Raw genomic sequence first — 12,808 nt, forward strand, 5'->3', positions numbered from 1 at the left:
ATGGGGGAAAAGAAAACAAGGTGGTAGAAGTGCTGAAGCTATGGCAGCTTTTTCCTAAACAACTTTCTGACCAGGACCCAGAAACAAACTAATTTGGACTGACCCTCAGTAGCAGTTACGTCTCTTGGAAAGCCAGTTTATTTCCAGACCTTGGTGATTCAAATCATCATTGATAGGGGGCCAGGAGTTTTCATATGGCAAAGTTGCCAAGCTATAAACAAATCATATCAAATTTTGTCCTATATATGGTCCTTTCTTGTTCAACCTCCTCTTAGTTTTACCCCGATACTATAAAAATGGAGAAACTGGAAGAATAATCATCTTTTAAAGTTTATCTCCTTTTATTTATCTTTAAATTATGACAATACATTCATAGCTCTATTTGGCTGTTTTAGGTTATTCAACATGTAACCGAAAACATAAAGGAAATCTTGTTTCCTTCATTCATATGAAAAAATGAAAAAATAGATATATCTTGCATACTACAGCCAGCAGAAATTATAGAATTAGGGAGGAAGGATGCACTTCAGAAAGAGACAGCCATTGAATTCAGAGGAGAAAATTAGATCTGATTCTTAGCAGAAAGTGGCTGAAGAATAACAGCAAAGTCTAATGTATTTCTGCCCCCTTAGATTTGGGGTATCCTGCAGAGCTTACCTTGATTCAGTTTCCTTTATGAAGATCACTTTGCAGGCCTATAGCTTTTCTGTGAGTAGAAAACAGCTCCTGGCACATAATCCCACTACTAACCTTCCTCAGGCAATCTGCTTTCCTGTCGTCTATCTGAGGATGAGCACTTGTAGACTTAGAGGTTTCACAGTGTTTTGTACTTACTATGCATTAGGGTATGGAACCCTCACATTTCCTCAGGGATTGCTTTGATAATAATCTTCAGAGGAAGACAATGGAATCAAAGTGAAAAAGCAGTGCATACATTGTACGTGTTCCCAAATTTTATCTAGCATCTACGGAAGATACTTTTCTATAATGGCATTCATCATTCTATCATGTGTTTTGGTCACTTTTTTCTTTTAGAATTAAATTTAGCTTTTCTAGAATCGGGGGAATATATTAAATCATAAAAATCAAATTGCAATGGAGAGATTCCAACACTAGTTAAATGCATCATTTTCTGAAATACTTTCTATGGATTGTAAGTCCCAGTAAGATATTACATAAAAAAACCACTATTTCCATGTTTTCTGAACTCAGACTGAGATTTTTTTCTTCTGTCATCTATTAAAATCCCATGAAATAGATTTTGATGGGAACTTGTTTTTTTTTTTTTTTTTTAATGGAAAGATGTATTATGAATAAAAGTGTTTAAAAATGATTGGGTTAGAAAATGAAAAGATCTTGAGGTTATTTAAGCAATACTTAACAGGCTTCTACAGAGGGAAGCGAGACTTAGGTCACAGCGTATGCAACTTAAAAGAAGATTGCTAAAAATTAGAGTCCTTTTTTCATATAAACTTGTGTTGATAGCTTAGTAGTAGGAATGGGAATGTGTTGGGTACTGTGAGAATTTAAAGAAGTATGTGATATGATCTCTCTCCTCAAGAATCATTTATTTGGGCAGACAATACTGAAACAAAGAAAACAGTTAAGACTCAGATAATGAGATAAGAAGTTGAGAGAAAAGATAGATCAATACGGGCCAGAATGGTTTGCAACTGGGATGGGAGTTGTGAACATGAGGATAACTGGGAAGTGTAACACATGTTTGAGACATTTTCTTTTCTTTCAAGGGAGACAGATCTGGATGGCAGATCTATCTGGCATGCTTGGGTGTGTGTACTTTGATAAAAGATTTCTGGGTGATTATTACATGAGTTATTTCTACTATTCCCTTCCCACCACTTGCCAAGTGTATATCACTGGACTAGAGTAAAAGGGAAGCTATGTTTACTAGACATGCAGAAAATTAATGCAGAATACAAAGCAGGAAAAAAACCAATACAAGCAAAGGAGTTTGGTCACTTTGGATAAACAGGCAGATACATAGACAGATAGATAGATGGATAGATAGGAAGCTATTTAAATTTTTATGCACAATGTGATCCACTGAAAACAGTAATTAGGGATGGGTCTTACAGCAGAGGGGTATAGAATATATTAGTGGATCAAGAGGTTATACATATTTTTAATGGAAGGATATTGGTAACTCCAACCTCCTTCTTGTATAGGTAGGAAATTGAGGACTCAGAGAAGTTAAATGTTTTGTCCAAAATAATTTCGTTTATATCACAACTAGTCATAACCTAGTATATAATACACGCATGTAGTGATGAAGACCTGTACAACGTTGGTGTTTGTGACTACATATAATCGGGAAAGTCTAGATAAAATATATGTTTCAGAAGAAAAATCAATGTCTGGACTGGTTTTTTAAGAATGAAGAAGTAATTAAGGAAGAGGTTCCTTAACACTTATGCATTTCAGACTCCTCCAAAAATCACATTCCTAAACTTGGACGTATGCTTTAAGAAACTTTTCCAAGAAAAAACTGGCATGTGCTACATACAGTATCTTGTAAATGACTTTCTGGCCAGGCATGGTGGCTCACACCTATAATTGGAGGCCGAGGCAGGCTGATCACTTGAGGTCAGGAGTTTGAGACCAACCTGGCCAACATGGTGAAACCCTGTATCTACTAAAAATACAAAATAATTAGCCAGGTGTGGTGGTGTATGCCTGTAGTCCCAGTTACTCGGGTGGCTGAGGCAAGAGAATTGCTTGAACCCAGGAGGTGGAGGTCACAGTGAGCCGGGATCATGCCATTGCACTCTGCCTGGGTGACAGAGTGAGACTCTGTCTCTAAATAAATAAATAAATAAATGACTTTCCTTTTCATGATAACTGTTGCATTATAGTATTATAATCCTTTCCTTTGAGGCTTTCTGTCTGCTAAAAATATTGATGTTTTCATTCTTGTCTGAGAGAAGAATAATAATTTCATGTTTCTCAGGTAACTAAGCAAGACAAGAACCTCATAAAGCCGCTTTATGACCGATACAGAATTATCAAGCAAATCTTGTCAACGCCTTCCCTTATTCCAACAATTGTAAGTCAGGATACTTGCATGCTGTTACTTTGTACTGAAGTTAGTTAACATGATGTCACATAGTAATACAAGAGTTATAAAAGATCCTTCATGGCAGTATATACTGCTAACAAGGCCAGGTGTCATTTCAAAAAGTGAAAATTTGGTCTTCTCTAACCCCATTACTATACTTAACAGTGGCTGATATTAGAACTATTGTAAAATAGGAACATATAGTACTTGTATGTCTAGAGCCAATTTTAACATTTGCTTTCATTAGCTTGGGTGAAAAGAAATGATAGATTTCAGTTTGGCATTTTCTAATTTGTAACACAGCTAGACAAAACAGAGCCTTTCTGTTCTGTGTGTTGGTTAATTTTTTCCTTTAATCAGAAAATTAACAATATATTCTTGATATAATGCAACATTTGTTTTTGGTACCATTTGACCATACTATACAAGATATGAAAAGATTTATTTCAATAGAAAATATAAGTACTGAAATTGAGTTAGACTACTTTTAGTAAAGAATGATTTATGGGAGTACAGAACTAGAAAAGCATCACAAATCCTACTCCATCAATATCAAAACAGTTACTTGTTCAAGATATCAATATAAAAAAGAATAAATATTAACAAATATAAATTTAAGTATGCTTGAGTACATTATACTTCCACATTTTTTGAGATGGATTATACTTCCATATTTTTAAAGACATTAAGAGAATAATAATTCAGTCTTTGGAATTTTCCCATTATGGAAGCATAATTTAAAATGTAGTAGAGTTCTTATATTTCTTGCAAGAGAATCTTCTAGTTGTGATACGAATTATCAGAACAGGTTGAGGAGTAACCCCACTTTGCTTTGGCCTTCCAATAGCTCTCCCCTGAACTTGTCAATTTTCTGAGTATCCTCTGTATCTGAATGTTGGTTCCCACTGGGACCTGACTTTGGGTATTTCTGGAGGATAAAAGTTGTCTGTAGTCCACCTCATCTTAACTCATGTCACAAGTATTAAGCTGGAGCCCAGAAGGTCTGAGTGAAAGGGAGGAATCACTTGGTAGTATAGTCCAGACTGGACCATATCCTAATGGTCTGTGCCTTCATTGGCCCAGAAGACACAGATGAACTTGGTGAGTTAAGTTTTAGCCCAGCATGGCTGCTGTCTTTTTGCTCATTAACTTCTGCAGGTTTTTAATGAAACTGAGGAAGAACTCTTCTTGATTGCTTCCATCCCAGTTCTCAGTAGGCATTTGGGTCACCTACTGGTTTTCATGGCATTGATTTATGGTTCCCCTGCCCGTTTTTTTTTTTTGTTTCCTCAAGAGGCACTGAGCATTACGTGACTTTCTTTAACTCTGCCTGTGATAAGCAGGAGGAAGAGGACTCTGATGAAGACCATCCACAGGGAAGCCAACAACCTTTGCCAGATCCAGCATCTCACTTTCCTGTTGGTGACCACCTCACCTACTCTAATGAGACTGAGCCTGTTAGGGCCCTTCTACCAGATGAAAAGAAAGAAGTAAAACCACCAGCTCTCTCCATGTCTAATTTACATGAGGCTACCATGTGAGTATGAATCCTAAGTGTAGAGTCTCCTCTTAACTCCTTCTGATCTGATACCAGTATATGAAGCAGAGCTGGCCTTTGAAAATGCTGGATTCAAAGGGGTGGGTCAACAGTTCTCAGGGCCTTTATCCTAGTCTCTTACATTTAGATGAGATAGTTTTTCCACTAGAAATCCACTTGGTAGTAAGCAAATGACTTGTCCTTTGTCTCTTAAATGGCCCTTCAGATAGAAGCCATTTGGATTTTCATTAATATCATCATTATTATTATCATTATTCAGTAGCTGGCATTCCTCATGATAATCTGGCCTTCTTTGGTTTGTATCTTATAGCCCAGATTATGAGATTTAATTTAATTTAATTTAATTTGACAGAAGTGTCTGTCAGAGAAAGCAAGCAGAAAACCCTTTTTTTGGTGGTGATTCTAAAGCAGTTATTCCTAACTTTTCAAGGGGTGTTGGACTTTTTTGAAACCAACAGAATTGTTTTAAGAAAAAGCCCATATATAATTTCAAGTTCACAGAATCTCTGAAACCATACATGAGTTTGGTCTGCTTGTGTATACCACATTCCTGCTCTAGTGTGTATGACTTTTCTCTCATCTTGGTAGAATGAAGTGAGTAGAATTTACAATGTAACTATAGCTTTCTTCTGGGTCTTATTTTCATTCACAGGGGTTATGCCATTCTCCCAGTATTTGCACACTTATTTCTCTAGATTAAGAGTAGAATTTTCTTTAAAAGCTGTTCCTCTGTATCTCTTATGTTCAGTCTATCACCAAATGCTGATGAGTATTCCTTCAAAATATCCCTTCCCTCATCCATCTATATTGCTGTTACCCTTTCCAGTTCTTTCAGTGGATTCAATCAATCTGCTTGCCTCTTGTCTGACCTTTCCCATATCCTGTGATATTTTTTCCATCAGGTAATTTTCCCTGCTTATGTGCTTGCCTATGGTCAGGTTCTATGTGTGTCATATTTACTTAAAAGACACTCTTATGCTCAGAACACTTTTCAATCATAGTATGCTTTTTTGGCTGAACAGATAAATCTGCTCATGATGATCTCTCAATTATGCCAGTGCCCAGTAATGACAAATATTCTACCTTATATAGGCCTGTACTTCTTGACCATCTCCGAGAAACTAGGGCTGACAAGAAGAGACTGCGGAAAGCCTTAAGAGAATTTGAAGAACAGTTTTTTAAACAAACAGGAAGGTACGTGTGGGCAGAGAGATTTTTAAAGCTAATACTTCCTAGAGAATTACTGTTAAAAATGACCTGTAATTTTTTGCAGGAACGGTGACTTTTTACAAAATGTATATCATTTCCACACTGGCTTAGACTCAGGATTTGTCCAATGCAACGTTCTAATATTGCCAATATTAGGGATGTTTTATGGGACATGGTAGCTGTCAGGTATGACATCAATCTGTAAAAAATAAAAGTTAAACTCTAAAAATCTCTAACTTTGCACAATAAATCTCAACATAAATACGTGAATTGTGTGGTCTTCTCACCTCTTAGTCCCTGGCAGGTTTTCCATTTTAGCCTACCAGGGATATTCTTTGGGAATGGACCTACTGAGTGAAAAGCTTTTTGCATTCAGCCAACACAGATGTACAACTTATTTTCTAGTTGGAATCTTCCCTTCAAGTTGATTGCAAAAGTCCAACTTACCTTTTTGCTGATGTTAACTAATCTAGTGAGAAATGTTATGTGGCTCATAAATTTAGAACATAAACCATTTGTTATTATTTTTCCTTTTCCATCTTTTTTATTTTATAAAATGTTCATGTAACGTTCCTTGTAAAACATTCCTTGGAGTAGTAACTTTGTCTGGACTGTCTGCTATTATTATACCTTGGATAAATATGTGACTTGCACTATAAAGTTCCTGATCTCTGCCTCTTTTGGATTAAAGGTATTCTATGGGAATTTTTCATTCAGGGAAATATTTGTGGAGATGTTATCAAATATTCTAAATCTAAACAGTCATTACATATGAGAAATGACACTTTAAGATGTGCATACATTCTTTTCATAAATTTGAGTTCCCTGAATAAATTTATATTTTTAGCAGTTTGAACCCAGGAATCTATCGTAAGGGGTTTGAGAACTTCCCAGTGTGCTACTAGTTCTGCCTAGTGGATCTGCAGTGTCACTTGGTATGCTTTTTGTCATACAGGGAAGTTAGTTATGTTCTAGGTATAGTGTTCCACTGCACCTGTGAGTCTTAAACCCACTTCAGATAAGCCTATATTTGGCTATGAAGTTGTATGCTCCCTTGTGGTGATATATTTCAACTAAATGCACAAGTGATGATCTTTTACAACTAAAATCAAACAGTTGAGTGGCTAGGAAATATGGACCTTAATTTTGTTTATCTAAGACATTTTATTGGGAAGGCCTAAATATCAATAAGATAAAATAACCATGCAAATGGATTCCTAAATGTTTAAGGCACTATAAATATTCTTGGTAATATTTGCCATACAAGAGGCATGAGAATCATATAGATATTACATTATTTTTAATAATTATGAGCTTGGAACTGTGCTAAGCACTTTAGTATGTTTTATATAATGGGGAAACTGCTTCAGGAAAGACTTGGCAAAACTTTTCATTCTTGTCAAAGCACTCTTATTAGCCAAAATGGAATATGCAAAACTAGGGAAAATTACATAATGGATTATTAATGTTTCTCTGTAATAATTAGACAATTTCTTTACTTAGGCCTATTTATACAAATTAAGGTGATATTCAGACATCCAGTTATGATAAGTTTGACTCATAACACAGAATGGAGACAAAGGATTTATGTTATATACTTTAGACAATAGTCAAGAAGAATGCTGTCTATGGATTTGTATACTGTTTTGAGTTCTGTACTAGAAATTGCAGGGCAATAAATAGTGTTGAGATACAAGTAGATACTATATTCTTAATCTGTATAGATTAGCTTGTTTTTTATTTGGTAAGAGATAGAAATATCTCTTCATCATTACTGGGAAAAATAGAAGGGAGCTAAAGATAAAATATTAAATATATGCTATTTACCTGGTTTCAGCCATACTACTGTTAGAGAATATTTGTGGTTATATTCAGTTGTAATTGCGGTGACTATATCTGTGTCCTCTACCCCTTGAATTTCAAAGTCCTGGGTGGAAATGTTTTCAAAGCAATTGGCTATCTTATTAACCAAGAAAACAAGAGTCTTCTGAGACCCTGTCGCAATTATTCCCTTTAGAAAACGTATCTTGACAACATATTTTTGTGGGAAGGCAAATGGTTTTAACTACTGATATTACCAAGTTATTCTTCCAAGTAAATAGCAAGAGTATATGTATGCATATGTATAAAAATCTATGCATTGTTACATGTCTAGCCTTAGTAGAATTAGTGTACAGAAGAGAACCACCACAATTTAGACTCTCGTAAATTACTTCAATCAAGGACCAGCTCAGTGGTTCTACTACATATTAGCAGAGACAGGTATTACAATTACAAGAAAATCTGGAAACGTTTCAAGTTTGTAAGACAGACCCTGAATGTTTTTCTTGCTACCATAAGTTTATAAATGATTTTTTTATAATGAAATTTCTGTAGTATTTTCAGGTTAAAATTTTTGACAACTCTATTAAGGCTGAACATTTTGTACAGGTGTAGGGCTGTGGCAGATAATGGAAGAATGACAGGACAAAGAATGCCTTGAAAGTTCTATTTCTTGTTTGTTTGTTTCTCCTTAGATCTTTTCACTTACCCCATTGTTGTAAGTCTAAGCACTAGACCACATATTTGCAAAACACTTATGACATTCAAGTTTTCAAAGGTTACTATTATTTAGAAGCTTAGTAACACATGGAAGAAGGAGTGAATGAAGGTGAAAGGGAAGGAAAAAAAGACATGATGCAAAAACCAAGTGGAAGCTGTTACAGTATATTTTCTCATGTATGAATTATAAAAGAATACTTAATAATTACTTGATTCATTGTGAACTAATAAATGTATTTTTGTTTTGCAGAAGTCCACAAAAGGAAGATAGGATACCAATGGCAGATGAGTATTACGAATATAAGCACATAAAAGCCAAACTGAGACTATTAGAGGTCCTCATCAGCAAGCAAGATGTGGCCAAAACTATTTGAGGTTCAGGAAATGTTATGATCACTTTCACCCATGATATAAAGTAAAGTTTATTTTCCTCTGCCATCCTTGCTAAGTAGTTTTGACACAATGAAAATGGAAGCACTTTAGTGGTAGTATTAGCTGTTTTCAAGAAGGAATAGCAAGTTTAATTATATACAAGGAGAAGGGATTTAAATGGGGGGAAGGATACAACAGGTAGCCATATAATTGGGAAAAAATTCAGTGTCCTCCATGTCAAGCAGAAAACTCATAGTCAATACAAGTATTTTTAAAAATGTCTAATATTTTATCAAATCTAAATAACATGGCTAGGATGCTTGTTAGGGAAAGTTTATTTAGTATCCAAAGATTGTTTATGTTGATGTATGGAAAATAGCATGATTTTTAAAAATCAATCGGAGGAAAAGAAATTCTGCTTTTCAAGTAGGAAGGAATGTATCTAGCAAGAAAGTAATTTATTTGAAACTTCTAATGGATTTTTGAGTGATAAAACATTTACTACCTTGTCCCTTAAGTCTGCTAGGCTCTCAGTACCCTAAAATAACCTAGATTGTGTTACTGCTATTTTTTTTATTTCTCTATAAAAATAACACATTATTTTATCTGTTATTTGAAATTTTACATTTCTGGTTACCAAAGTTCATTCTGATAGCATGTACTTTGTGAATTATTATCTTTGTCTATAACTGACAGATGTTTATATTAAAATAAAATATTGTATTAAAAATTTAAAATAGGTATTTTGGATAGATATGTGTCTGCAGTATATAATCTAATATGTCCATAGTATTATTGCTAATCTTTTTGTTTACTATAAGATGATATAACTATTTTTTCATTGGGAATATACATTTTCTTAGTGTTCCAACATCTATACTTTGTAAAGTCAAAACATTTCCCTTGACCTGTAGTTATTCTTCCTTCTGTACAAAATGAAAGGTTTGGAAATTTCCCTGATACCTTGAAAAAGAAGCCAGAATATTTATTTGCTTCATCAACTTTAGTGTATATCATTTTGTGTTATTTTATACTAAAACATGTTTATTATTTTCATTTTTGTAAAAGGAAGTAAAAGGTCAACATTTTCTCTCATGTACCAACCTTGTTTGTATTTCTATTTTCTGTAACGTTTAAGTATGATGTTGAAGAAATTCACATTTTCTTATAGTTTGGATGGGAAGACTATTGACTATTTCAGAAACAGACTATTTCAGAGGCTTATTGTTTTCTCTGTATTTACCTAATATTTTATAACTTTTATGAATCAGAATAATGTCCTTCATACATTTGTTTAATTGAAGTCATCTACTTGTAACAGGACAGATACACAACTATTTGAGGTTTACAAATTACATCTTTGATAAGGGAAATGGTTTCGTGACATGTACACAATTGCTATTAAAATGTAACTCTATATATTCTATATGATTGTAAATATTTTATACAACAATACAAATAAAATATTTTTCTATTATATTTATTATGTTGAAACACAGTAGTTGTTTCTTGTTAGCTAATATAAATAACATAAATAACACTGTCAAACAAGAAGTTGGAAGTGCTGACAATTCTAGGCTTCAAGATTTAACTCATGCTGCAATTACACCCTTTCATGCGGTTTGGAGTTATCCCAATATTTGTTCAGTAGATTAAAATGAATGCATATTTAAACACCATTTATAAGCCATTATTGTGTACTTTGCTAAAGCAGTCTATATAACTGTTTTGTTATGTTTGGCATAAAGGAAACATAAAAACATTGCAGCATCTAGGCAATAAAGTGTCAGAAGGAGAACTTAGGGTATTTCATCATTGAAAGTAGTGGGAGGGGTAGGGAATAGGAAAACACTAAAATGGCTCTGAATGGAATTTGGAAAGTGGTAGTTCGTTTTTGGTGACAGTGGCATGTGCATGCTTCAGTGGAAAACATCTGGTGATGAAAATGGACAACAGGACCAATGCTCCTAATGGAGGAAAAGGGGCTGAGTAAGAATAAGAAAAGTGGGCATTAACGTCCAACACTGATATTACAGGTTTTGCAGCTGGGATCTTTCTTTGCATTTGCAGTAGACAAACTCATGAGCTGATGACCAGTGATTTCTGCCACGGTGCCCAGAGAAAGATCCACAGGGTCAGTGTAAATGACTTCTAAAATGACATCCTGGGCATGGTGGTAAACCAGCACCCCATCTTCTTCTGTACAGGTCAAAAATTTATTATCCTTAGAATTTAGTTGAGGAAGGCGCTGCTTACAAAATTCATCTCCTGGTGATCCCACAGGAGCAATAACAAGAATCACATAATGATAAGCAGTGTACATACAGTAGAAGTCCCCAAAGTATAAGTTAGTATTGGGGTTAAAAAGTTTTTCTGCGGCAATCTCAAACCTGTATCTTCCATAAGGTGAATCCTGGGGTGGCTTTCCAGTATTGAATTCAGTGCTGCAGCTGAAGAAGATGCCTTCTAATTTTCCACTGATAGGAGAGCCATGGCTACCACTGTTATCCTTGACAGAGGGCTGCATAGCATTCCCATGATGTTCTCTGCAAGAGGAAACAAGTGGTCACTGCTTAATACAATAGTGATAAACCCACTGATTTATATATTTGAATAGCCTAAAAGTCAAACATCTACTGTTAAAGGCCTGAATGCTCCTCTTACTATCAGAATAAGGGGACAGCATCTTTTGACATATTACCTATAGACGGCTGAATTCTAGCTTTGACTTTGAGGTAGAGATGATCTGTTACAAGCCTTGGAGACTTTATATTAAATTAACATAATAATGTAAATTTCCTGACCAGAAAAATCAAACTGGAATTAGAAACCTTACTGGTAAAATCACACACACATTAGGTGCCAACTAGGTTTCAGAAGTGGCTTTCTGAAGAGAAAACTGAACTAAAGGTATTTGTTAGTTAAATATATTTAATGTTTCTTTAAAGCATGATAGATTTAGTCATAAAATGAGTGCTGTCCATTTATACTGGCACAAAAGTGTTTTGTTTTGGCTTTTTTTTTTTTTTGAGACAGAGTCTCGCTCTGTTGCCAGACTGGAGAGCAGTGGTGCAATCTCGGCTCACTGCAACCTCTGCCTCCCAGGTTCAAGCAATTCTCCTGCCTCAGCCTCCAGAGTAGCTGGGACTACAGGAATGTGCCACCATACCCAGCTAATTTTTGTACTTTTACTACAGAAAGGGTTTTACTATGTTGGCTGGGATGGTTTGATCTCTTGACCTTGTGATCTGCCCACCTTGGCCTCCCAAAGTGCTGGGATTACAGGCATGAGCCACCACACTCAGCCCTTGTTTTGGCTTTTTAACCCAAGGACAGTAATCAGGTTATTTCTCTGGCATTTTGCTTAAAATAGTGCTGGCTACTCCCCCTTTACCTCACCCCCAGATCCATTCATTCTCCACCACAGTCTTCCACTATGGCCTGGGACTCTATCACTCAGTTCCTTATCCCTTGGCCCCTTCCATTTCAGTTCTACCAATGTGAGGCACCAGCATATATAGAGTAGTAGGAGGTAAAGTTTTGGGTGTGTCTTCCTGTATTTCCTCCATGATTCTGGTTCTGGCAGGGCTGGGTTCTTCATAACTATGTATCTCTGACTGCTGCTACTGCTGGATGGATTCCTATTCCCTTTCATTCCCAAGAAGAGTAAAACTCTTCAACTCTTGCTAGTGCTAGTTCTTGGTTACTTTAGCATCCCCTGTTTGTTACCTTAACCCTGACTACACCTCTATGAGGGGTAGTTTTGTTAAATTCTCTCCAGAATTCCCCAAGTGTGCCTTTTTTTTTCCTGGGTCCTTGACCAGCATGACTTGGGAAGCAAAGTTCAAGCTACTACTCAAGTAAGGGAAAGTTCCCCCAGTCAACATGCTTCTTAAAGAGTTTTGGGTCAGTGAAATGCCTGGATCAGCCTCTGAATTTAGCAGCAATGGGTCTCGAATTCTACCACCTGAAAACCACCGAGGGAGTTTATTAAAAATGCAAATTCAAGGAAAGACCAAAAAATTGTCACAGTTAAGAGAATAAGGAAACAC

The 12,808-nt window shown here is 35.5% G+C and overlaps 2 protein-coding genes across 10 annotated transcripts in view; one reads left to right on the forward strand and one right to left on the reverse strand.

The window, feature by feature from the left end:
* FAM13C (family with sequence similarity 13 member C) overlaps positions 1–10,239 on the forward strand; it is a 141,597-nt gene extending 131,358 nt beyond the window's left edge. For 4 of the 8 annotated variants that reach the window (XM_033208698.1, XM_033208697.1, XM_033208701.1 and 1 more), the window contains 4 exons: positions 2,969–3,064; positions 4,417–4,613; positions 5,727–5,828; positions 8,635–10,239. In XM_033208698.1, the coding sequence (XP_033064589.1) occupies positions 2,969–3,064; positions 4,417–4,613; positions 5,727–5,828; positions 8,635–8,758 (519 nt within the window). In that variant the 3' untranslated portion in view covers positions 8,759–10,239. The remainder of the gene's footprint in view (positions 1–2,968; positions 3,065–4,416; positions 4,614–5,726; positions 5,829–8,634) is intronic. The other 4 variants (XM_033208703.1, XM_033208696.1, XM_033208702.1 and 1 more) reach the window with 2 other exon arrangements.
* PHYHIPL (phytanoyl-CoA 2-hydroxylase interacting protein like) overlaps positions 8,605–12,808 on the reverse strand; it is a 77,172-nt gene continuing 72,968 nt past the window's right edge. Inside the window, exon 5 of one of the 2 annotated variants that reach the window (XM_033208705.1) lies at positions 8,605–11,302. In XM_033208705.1, the coding sequence (XP_033064596.1) occupies positions 10,768–11,302 (535 nt within the window). In that variant the 3' untranslated portion in view covers positions 8,605–10,767. The remainder of the gene's footprint in view (positions 11,303–12,808) is intronic. The other variant, XM_033208704.1, reaches the window with a different exon arrangement.

This window comes from Trachypithecus francoisi, unplaced genomic scaffold (genome assembly GCF_009764315.1).
Source record: "Trachypithecus francoisi isolate TF-2019V2 unplaced genomic scaffold, Tfra_2.0 Lachesis_group9, whole genome shotgun sequence".
NCBI lineage: Eukaryota > Metazoa > Chordata > Mammalia > Primates > Cercopithecidae > Trachypithecus > Trachypithecus francoisi.